Raw genomic sequence first — 10,505 nt, forward strand, 5'->3', positions numbered from 1 at the left:
CATGCACATAGTTGATTTACAATGTTGCGTTGCTCCAAATGTGTAGCAAAGTAATTCAGCTATATATGTATATATACTTCTATTCTTTTCAGATTCTGAATCATTATTTTTCAAAACTACTTTAGTAGCACTGTCTACTAAAGCACCTTGCTACACCACCAACAAAACTGCTCTACATCAAATACCCTGTATGTCTTGCATTCTTTGATAGAATGCAATGATAGTGTTCACCATTTATGGGGAACAAGTGAACTTTTGTAAAATGAATCCTACATGTGCTTACATCATCTTCTGAGAGATGCCAGCATCAGTGCTTGTTACTCTTCTATTTTCTTTTTATGCTCATCTTTCCCCATCTCTCTAACCCTTCTCTTTCACAGTATAAAGGTTGATAATTCATTCAACTGTGATATTTATTGGTAATCTACAAGTTGTGAGAGTGTTTTATATTTTTGATTTACAACTCCTACCACAAATATTTAAGCACAATTCAGGAATATTGTTTAAGGGAATCCTACTGTAAAGCAAGCATCACCCCTGATTGGTTTAATATTAGTGCAGCTTTGGTTTTGACTGGGTCTTCTCTCACCAGGCCGCTAGGTGAACTGCATCACACCTTTGGTATTTTTGAAGCCCTGACCTTACTATCTCAGTGAATACAGGCTGTCCTGGCAGTGCTTGAGCCGACCACCAAAAATGAGGTAGATCTGAAATGGAAGTGAATAACCAGAGTTGGGGAACAGTCAACTCAGATCTTAATATCAAAAGATAAGATCACCCACAACATGGGCCTCAGATTATAGATTTCAATCCTCTGCCCTCTCTCCACTCCTGTGGACCAGGAGCTAACAATGAAGTCACTGCCCCAAAGTAATATTCTTATTTACAAAAGGATTTTCTACAAGGTTATTTCTCAAAACTAGAATCCTTGGTGCTTTCTGGGCTTCCCAGGTGGCACCAGTGGTAAAGAATCCTCCTGCCAGAGCAGGAGACACAAGAGACACAGGTTCGATCCTTGAGCCAGGAGATCCCCCAGAGTAGGCACCCCACTCCAGTATTCTTGCCTGGAAATCCCATGGGCAGAGGAGCCTGGAGGGCTACAGTCCATGGGGTTGCAAAGAGTCAGACACAACTGATCACATTCTAGTGCTTTTAAGACAGGATTTAAGGTTCAGTCATTCCAGAGGTGATTCTAGGTATCAGGTGCTATGGTAGGTTCAAAGCAGAAGGAGAAAGACAGTTCCAGCAGCAGCAGAAAGTTATAGTGTGGAGCTCTAAGGGTTGGGAGTGGTGGTGGAATGAATGGGGTTGTAATCCTGTGTGAAGCAGTGGTAGCTCACTCTCCCTTCGCACCACAGTCCAGGGAAAGTGGGGCCCATTGTGCAAACCTGGTTGCTTATAGGCTGCCCTCCATTCTTGGAAAGAATCAAATGAGGGGAATAAAGTCCAGAGCCTTTGCTACCACTTATCAAATTCAGTTCTTCCATCCCAGGGGCTTGAAAACCTACAACCTACCTATGATGACAAAATACCAGTGACTGGATATCAGTTAAGCATGAGCTAGTAGTCAGACACAACTGAAGCGACTTGGCAGCAGCAGCAGCAGCAGCAGTAATAATCACACGGGACCTGGGATGACTTTTTTTTTTTTTTAAATATGGACCATTTTTATAAAAATCTGTAGCTGTATTACTTCTGTTTTATGTTTTGACTTTTTGGCCATAAGGCATGTGGTGTCTTAGCTCCCAGACCAGGGGAACAATGTCCCCTGCGTTGGAAGGCAAAGTCTGAACCACTAGACCACCAGGGAAGTCCCTGGGAAAACTTTTAAAACAACTATAGATAGAATGCCACAATTCCTAGGTCCACTGCCTGTGCCCGCTCCTCTCATGACACCAGTCACTCTCTCTTTTAGGGGTGCAGAAGGGGACCATTGGGATTCCCTGGTGGCTCAGCGGTAAAGAATCCGCCTGCCAATGCAGGAGACTTGGGTTCAATTCCTGGGTCGTAAAGATCACCTGGAGAAGGAAATGGCAAAGCACTCCAGTATTCTTGCCTAGGAAATTCCATGGACAGAGGAGCCAGATGGAGTACAGTCATGGGCTCAAACAGAGTCAGACCTGCCGAGCAAGGCAGAACGTGCTGTAACTTTTAACAAGCTCCAGTTGAAAGTCAAGGATCCTAACACAACATTGTCCTCTCACCTGCCAGTCTCTTCCCACATGCTCTGCACTTCTGGAGTCCCCCCCTAGCTTTCAAGACCCACCCCAAGTCCCACTGTCTCCAGGAATAAGCCTCTGACCCACTAGCCCAAGATGTGCTGGACATTCTGTTGAGGGTTCCACACAAAGAGTTCCACTGAATCCCTGCAGTGACCCACAGGCAGGTGTAATTATCCCCATGATGAGGAATCTGAGGCTCAGAGATCTTAAATCTGTCCTCATGGCATCAAAATGGCAGAGATAGGAAGGAAGCTTAGGTCTCCATGACTTCAAAACCTGTGTTCTTAGGCATTTTCCATTTTATAAAATACGTGTTTATTTTTGGCTGTATTGGGTCTTACAAGCAGGTGGACCCTGTAGTTAAGGCTCAGTAGTTGTGACTCATGAACTTAGTTGCTCTGTGGCGTATGAGACCTTAATTCCCCAAACAGGGATCCAACCACATCCCCTCTATTGGAAGGCAGATTAACCAATGGACCACCAGGGAAGTCCACTTAGGCACTTTCTGCATGATACTACCTCCTGCCATCACCCCTTTGCTAACCGATGATGGTCTGGACTTGGTCCCACTCAGTGGAGTTATTTTCTTGCTTGTAGGATTAAGTTCTTACAGAGTATATGAAGCATTTCCCTATCTTCTTTGAAACTTGCTTAAAGGAAGAAGAAATCTTGTACTTCTCTATTTATCTTGTGGGACCTAAGAATGGTGAGGTACACAGGGTGATTAAATGCTCAGTCATTGTGTGGAAAGACTACAGGGGTTGAGTTCAGAGTATAAGGCAAAGGAATTTAAATGCACGGAATATCAGGCACCATACTTTAGAGACTTTGTTAATATTTTATCCAACCCCATTTTAACCAACTCTGTGTTAATGCTTTGTGATAGTTACTCTCAATTTTGGCAGAGACAGTTTCTTTGTTTCTGAGGCTATCAGAACCAATGACTCTCCAAATCCCACTGAGACACAGAGTCTCCAAACATCGCACTTCCTGGTAAGACTCCATTTCTGCCACATGTAACTGGAGTTTGGATTCTAAGCTAGATCCACAGTTAAATCTGGTTCCACAAGACAGCCCTTTCAAGCCTCCACTATTTTTCTTGAGTTTTTGTTTTGAGGAGTTTAAGGTCACTAAGTAGATCTAAAAGAGATGATGTTGCCAAGTTTCAAAAGGTCAGGAACAGTCCTTGGCCTCACCTAAGTGAATGACAGCCCATGTCACACTGTGGGAGGAAGTGAGGTGGAGCCTTGTGGACAGTAAACTGGACCTGGAGCAGATTTAAAAAAAGAGGCCCTGGGGAGCCAAGCCACCATCAAGAAGAGACTCATTCCCAGTGACAGTAGAGAAGACAGTGTGTCTCCTGCCAAGATGAAGCTGCTGCTGCTGTGTCTGGGGCTGACTCTAGTCTGTGCCCAGGAGGGAACCTCTGATGTTGTGAGAAGCAACTTCGATATTCCAAAGGTAAGGGCAGGGAAGCATAATGTCTTCGAATTTTGCAGGATAGTTTGGGAGATTCCGAAGCAGGTTGGCAATCTGTAAGGGCAGGAGTTCCTTGATATAGCAGAGGAAACGGGAAGTTTAAGGGCAATGGCACCATGTTAAAAGGTGACAACACCTGGGGAAGCTCCAACTTACAAGAGGTACAGTGAACAGTGGAAAGAGTCCTCGATGTGGTGCCGATCGACCCGAGTCTAATTTCATCTTCACCATGACGACGGTCCTGGCCCAGAGGTCAGGGTTCAAGGAGACAAGGGTTCATGTTGTATTCCTTTCCTCTTTTCTCACCCAATCATTTTATCGATTTATTTTAGATTGCAGGGGAGTGGTATTCCATTCTCTTGGCCTCAGACCACAGGGAAAAGATAGAAGAAAATGGTAGCATGAGAGTTTTTGTGGAGCACATCGATGTCTTGGAAAACTCTTCATTGTCATTTAAATTTCATACAAAGTACGTATGGGTTTTTTTTTTTTTGCTTGGGAAAGGAAACCTAGAAGCCTGGATATGGTCCTGGACCTTTACACACATACACACAGACACACACGTATGCATACATTCTGCATCTGTACCTAAAATCAGGGTCCATCATCTAGCACTGACCCAAGGCTTGATGAACATGAACCTGTGACTTTTCTAGATTTGGAGATAAGAACTGGGACAGGAATACATGTACGTAGGAGTTCAGGTCAGTTCAGTCGCTCAGTCGTGTCTGACTCTTTTCGACCCCATGGACTTCAGGATGCCAGGCTATCCTGTCCATCACCAACTTCCGGAGCTTACTCAAACTCATATTCATCAAGTCAGTGATGCCATCCAACCATCTCATCCTATTCATCCCCTTCTCCTCCTGCCTTCAATCTTTCTTGAAGATTGAGTTCTTGATCTGAACTCAAGGAGTTCATTATCTGAACCACAGTCAGCTCCTGGTCTTGTTCTGCTGACTGTATAGAGCTTCTCCATCTTTGGCTGCAAAGAATATGTCAATCTGATTTCAGTATTGACCATCTGGTGATGTCCGTGTGTAGAGCCTTCTCTTGTGTTGTTGGAAGACGGTGTTTGCTATGACCAGTGTGTCCTCTTGACAAAACTCTGTTAGCCTTTGACCTGCTTCGTTTTATACTCCAAGGCCAAACTTGCCTGTTACTCCAGGTATCTCTTGACTTCCTACTTTTGCACTCCAGTCCTCTATAATGAAAAGGACATCTTTTCAGGGTGTTAGTTCTTGAAGGTTTTATAGGTCTTCGTAGAACCATTCAACTTCAGCTTCTTCATCATTGCTGGTCAGGGAATAGACTTGATTCCTGTGGGAGTAGAGGAGATAATGGGCAGAGGGGATTCAGATCATTAGTAGCCTGGAAAGACAGCACAGGTTAAGAGCACAGGATTCAGAATCAATACCCTATCTAGTTCTTGAATCTCTGAGTTACCAAGAAAATTCATCTCTTTCTTTCTCAGTCTTCTCTGGAGTAAAAGACAATGATACAATTCTCTCTCTGTGTTTTTGTGAGGATCAAGTGAGGTGATGTTTGTAAGTCACTATGTGAGAAGTTGGTCAGAACCCAGCTAATTCTCTAGACGAGTAGCTGTCATAATAGTAAGAGTGGGAAGAGGTTAGAGGCATAGCGATAGAAGAAGTGGACTCATTCTCGATGTACCAAATGAAGTGAAATCATGTAAATAAAAGTGCTTAACAGCTAATCAGTGGAATGGGAAACTCAAGTTACAGGTAGAATGTGAGGGAGCCAATCCCATCAGGATCTCTTGGGCATCAGCTCATTCTGTTTTACAGGGTAAACGGAGTGTGTACTGAGCTTCCTTTGGTTTCTGACAGCACAGGAGAGGATGGCATATATACTATTAGCTGTGAGTATGTTTTTTACAAAAAATCTTTCAAAATTCTACTTCCAAGTGCAAGGAATTTGCTAAGGTCCAGGATGTTGATCAGTTCCTGATATGCATAATGATAATCTAACATGGCCATCTAATAGCCAGTATCCTGAATTTGGCAGAAATGTGTGTGTCAAAGCCAGTGCCTGGCATGCAATAGGATCATACAGAGAAAGCACCTCGGTCATATGTACTTCCTGCAACAAAAGGAAGTTGGCAAATAAAAAAGTAAATTGGAAGGACAGCTTCTCATTCCTTGCCTACTTTAAAAACTATGTTTATTTATTTTTGCTGCACTGAGTCTTCACTGCTGTTTTCAGGCTTTCTCTAGTTTCAGCAAGCAGGAACTACTCTCTAATTGCAACGCCCAGGCTTCTCATTGCGGCAGCTTATGTCCTGCTGTGTATCATGGGCTTCAGGGCTTCAGGGCTTTAGGGATCTTGGGCTCAACACTTGCACCCCATGGGCTTAGTAGTTGAGACTGTGGGCTCTAGAGTATACAATCTTAGTTGCTCCGAGGTATGTGGAGTCTTCTTAGATCATGGATCAAACCTGTGTCCACTGCATTGGCAGATGGATTCTTAACCGCTGGATCACCAGGGTAGTTCCCTGCCCCACTTTCTGACAGTGTCAAAAGGCCCTTGCCACAGCGTATCATTCAGGATATAGCACTGGGTATATAAAGCCAATGGGGCTTGTAGAGAAGACAGAGGCACATAGTTGGCAGAGATGGTTGAGAGAGGTAGGTGAGTCTCAGGTGTCAGGATAGAGGGGAAGCTACTGCTGTGGCTCAATTTTTCTACCCCTAATGGTCACTCCGTCAGTGTTCCTTAGAAGCTGCCTCAAGAAGCCCAGAGAGATGCAGATGGAAGGCAGTAGACATCACTTTCTGTTTCTTCCAGGATTTGTTTTGTGGGAGAGAACAGGTAAAAGGGTTTCACTCCTTTCCCACAGACCAAAGAAGTTCTGAGCCGTGTTCTGTTTTCTCCACAGATGATGGAAATAATAAATTTCGCATACTTCAGGTGAACTATAGTCGCCATATTATTTTTTATCTCGAGAATTTCAGCGACTCATACCAACTGCTAGAGCTCTACGGTAGAGTATTTTCATGCTGGCGCTCATCTTGGGGTGGGGAGGCCAGGGAAGGAAGGAAGCCTGGAGACAGAGTGGACTTCCCAATCGTACCCTGGGACCTCTCTCCTCATTAAAGATGGATGTTCCCCTTTGGTAAAATCTCTCAGGCTCAGTGACGGGAAGATGATGACTCTCTCACTGTGCCAGAAAGATATCCTAAAGGTGTCACATTCAAGAAAGACTTTTTTCTATCCCTGAGACTTGTGCCTAAGCACGTAATCAGTGCCATTCACTTTCCCACTCGGCCAGAGACCCATCCCTCTCATGAGCCTCCATCACCAGGAAACAGGACAGAGCAGCTCCTGTTACTCTTCCCACAGCCCGAGAACCAGATACGAGTCCAGAACTGAAGAACGAGTTTGTGGAAATTTGCCAAAAGTATGGAATTGTTAAGGAAAACATTATTGACCTGACCAGAGTGGGTAAGTTGAGCTATCTCTGGCTTTCTCTGCCTGAAATCCCATGTTGCTGAGTAGGATGTTACTGAGGGGAGAAATCCAAGAGAAGTTAATACCCCCATTCAGTCCCCTTTGTCCTAACCTGGAAAATCAAGTGGTTTCGTTCTGGGAAATAAACTGGGGTTGGTGTTTGAATGTGCTCTTCTCTGCTTCTACAGATCGCTGCTTCCAGGCGCGAGGGAATGGAGTGGCCTAGGGCTGCAGTTTGGTGAGCTCTGCTGGAGACGGGGTGGCCCAGGATTCCAGAAGCATTAGGGGATTACAGGAGGAGATTTAGAAGATCACAATAAAAATAATTTGATAGGAAGAGCTTGAAATTTGGAGTTGGAGGATCTGTGTTCAGGATCTACTCCTGCCATGAGTTTTTTAGCAAATGATACAGCAATTAGAAGGGGAACAATGAGGTCTACCTTACAGAATCGATGTGAATATAATGCTGGAGAAAAGGGTTCAGTAATTGATAATGTGGGAAAAATCAGTAGGACTTACAGTTTTAAATGGGAAAAGGGTGCAAATATGAAACTCAAATACATTCTGTGTTTGTGGTCCATCTTCAAATCCTGAAAGCCCATCTCACCCTCCAATATATGGAAAATATTTCTTCCTTCAATCTGTGCACATCCTTAATTTGTAATCTGCACATCCTTAACTTGTAATCTGCACATCCTTAATTTGTAATCTGTCTGAGCTTCCAGTTGTCTTCCAACCTGGAAAATAGACTCTTGAGTTTCCTCATCTGTTTCTTGCCTCAGATTTATTGTGTGGCTTCATTCAGATAATGTAGGTGAAAGTCTTAGCAACTATGGCTTACATAAAGTCAGCATTTAATAAAAGATTGCTATGGCTTTTGCCAATTTGTCAAAAATACTTTAAAACTTCCAGTGCTGAGGATGGCAGAATAAGCCTAGCATCCTTCATTGCTTCCACTCTTCTTTTCATAGGCTCTGGGGCAGGTTAAGATGGGGTCAACAATAGGAGAAAAACAGGAAAAGAATCATTAACACTCCCCCTTCCCCTATTCTGGCAAATAGCATGGGTTAGAATGCAGGTTGATGACTATTTTTCAGCGTATTTTTGGTAATAGAAATTCTCTTCATCCTCAGTTCAGTCTGAGAAGCACTTAAGAAGCTTTTGTGTTCTCATTCTCATTTGCTTATTTAGTGCCACCTCGTTTGGGCTCCAGAATCTTCTCTTCCATGGTTCCCATATCATCGTATGACAAGCGCTGCGACCTGACTTCTACCACTATTGCGAGGGAAGGCACCGTCTCTGCATCTTCAGGATATTCCCTAATTATCTAGGAAGACTTAGCAGCTCACCGAGAATCAAAGTTTCCTCCAGATTTCCGATCTGCTTTGCCCCATTCAGGACAACAGGACCATGAATAAGACCTTCCTCAACCTGTTCAATAAATGATTTGCCTTGCAGCCATGTGGTTTTTCTTCATTTATGTGAGAGTCGTGGGGTGACAGGAAGAAAATGAGGCCTTGTGACCAGAATCTTCCCCTAGCCTCTCAGAACCTTTCCTGAGATTCAGGATTTTCCCTCGTCGCAATAATTCTCTATCCTGATGAGTGCTACTGATCTTTAGAGTTGCCCATTTCTTAGTGACCTGGTAAACTGTAAGACTTGCCCTAGAAATTGCTCTGTCCTAGAATTCTCTTTTTCAGTGAGGGTACTGAGAGAGCATTGTTGCTGGGGCTGACACCAGCTCAACATGTTTTTATGATACGACTTTACAACCCAGCTTCTCTAACTCATCCATCCTCTGAGATTGTCAGTGTCTTTTCTTTCTTTTTCTGGTATGGAAAATGCTTTTATTTTGTAGAAACACATCTATGATATCTAGGTTGAAAATACTATTATAGTTCAGTTCAGTCACTCAGTCGTGTCCGACTCTTTGCGACCCCATGAATCACAGCACGCCAGGCCTCCCTGTCCATCACCATCTCCCGGAATTCACTCAGACTCACGTCCATCGACGCAGTGACGCCATCCAGCCATCTCATCCTCTGTCGTCCCCTTCTCCTCCTGCCCCCAATCCCTCCCAGCATCAGAGTCTTTTCCAACGAGTCAACTCTGCACATGAGGTAGCCAAAGTACTGGAGTTTCAGCTTTAGCATCATTCCTTCCAAAGGAATCCCAGGACTGATCTTCAGAATGGACTGGTTGGATCTCCTGCAGTCCAAAGGACTCTCAAGAGTCTTCTCCAACACCACAGTTCAAAAGCATCAATTCTTGGGCGCTCAGCTTTCTTCACAGTCCAACTCTCACATCCATACATGACCACAGGAAAACCATAGCCTTGACTAGACGGACCTTAGTCGGCAAAGTAATGTCTCTGCTTTTGAATATACTATCTAGGTTGGTCATAACTTTTCTTCCAAGGAGTAAGCATCTTTTAATTTCATGGCTGCAGTCACCATCTGCAGTGATTTTGGAGCCCAAAAAAATAAAGTCTGACACTGTTTGTACTGTTTCCCCATCTATTTCCCATGAAGTGATGGGACTGGATGCCATGATCTTCATTTTCTGAATGTAGAGCTTTAAGCCAACTTTTTCGCTCTCCTGTTTCACTTTCATCAAGAGGCTTTTAGCTCCTCTTCACTTTCTGCCATAAGTGTGGTGACATCTGCATATCTGAGGTTATTGATATTTCTCCCAGCAATCTTGATTCCAGCTTGTGTTTCTTCCAGCCCAGCGTTTCTCATAATGTATTCTGCATATAAGTTAAATAAGCAGGGTGATAATATACAGCCTTGACATACTCCTTTTCCCATCTGGAACCAGTCTGTTGTTCCATGTCCAGTTCTAACTGTTGCTTCCTGACCTGCTTGCAGATTTCTCAAGAGGCAAGTCAGGTGGTCTGGTATTCCCATCCCTTTCAGAATTTTCCACAGTTTATTGTGATCCACACAGTCAAAGGCTTTGGCATAGTCAAGAAAGCAGACATAGATGTTCTTCTGGAACTCTCTTGCTTTTCCATGATCCAGCAGATGTTGGCAATTTGATCTCTGGTTCCTCTGCCTTTTCTAAAACCAGCTTGAACATCAGGGAGTTCACACTTCACGTATTGCTGAAGCCTGGCTTGGAGAATTTTGAGCATTACTTTACTAGCATGTGAGATGAGTGCAATTGTGGGGTAATTTGAACATTCTTTGGCATTGCCTTTCTTTGGAATTGGAATGAAAACTGACCTTTTCCAGTCCTGAGGCCACTGCTGAGTTTTCCAAATTTGCTGGCATATTGAGTGCAGCACTTTCACAGCATCATCTTTCAGGATTTGAAATAGCTCAACTGGAA

General features: G+C 43.8%; 1 protein-coding gene across 2 annotated transcripts; it reads left to right on the plus strand.

Moving 5' to 3' along the window:
• The first annotated feature begins 3,530 nt into the window (after nt 1-3,530).
• LOC101110208 (major allergen Equ c 1-like) lies at nt 3,531-8,629 on the plus strand. Of its 2 annotated transcripts, XM_004004007.5 has the most exons (7): nt 3,531-3,683; nt 4,034-4,170; nt 5,510-5,583; nt 6,601-6,705; nt 7,065-7,166; nt 7,361-7,410; nt 8,364-8,629. In XM_004004007.5, the coding sequence occupies exons 1-6, from the start codon at nt 3,591-3,593 to the stop codon at nt 7,396-7,398; spliced, it is 549 nt and encodes a 182-aa protein (XP_004004056.2). In that variant the 5' UTR covers nt 3,531-3,590; the 3' UTR covers nt 7,399-7,410; nt 8,364-8,629. The 2 variants fall into 2 exon arrangements, with proteins under 2 accessions (XP_004004056.2, XP_060266793.1); XM_060410810.1 differs by having other exon boundaries at nt 7,065-8,629.
• Nucleotides 8,630-10,505: the final 1,876 nt, after the last annotated feature.

Source organism: Ovis aries, chromosome 2, assembly GCF_016772045.2.
Source record: "Ovis aries strain OAR_USU_Benz2616 breed Rambouillet chromosome 2, ARS-UI_Ramb_v3.0, whole genome shotgun sequence".
Classification (NCBI taxonomy): Eukaryota; Metazoa; Chordata; class Mammalia; order Artiodactyla; family Bovidae; genus Ovis; species Ovis aries.

Excerpts from the sequence above, each read along its gene's own strand:
- LOC101110208 (XM_060410810.1), top strand. The coding sequence starts at position 3,591 with ATGAAGCTGCTGCTGCTGTGTCTGGGGCTGACTCTAGTCTGTGCCCAG. Across the intron at positions 5,584-6,600 it reads TGGCATATATACTATTAGCT|ATGATGGAAATAATAAATTT; the intron begins GTGAGTATGTTT and ends TTTTCTCCACAG. Across the intron at positions 6,706-7,064 it reads CCAACTGCTAGAGCTCTACG|CCCGAGAACCAGATACGAGT; the intron begins GTAGAGTATTTT and ends CTCTTCCCACAG.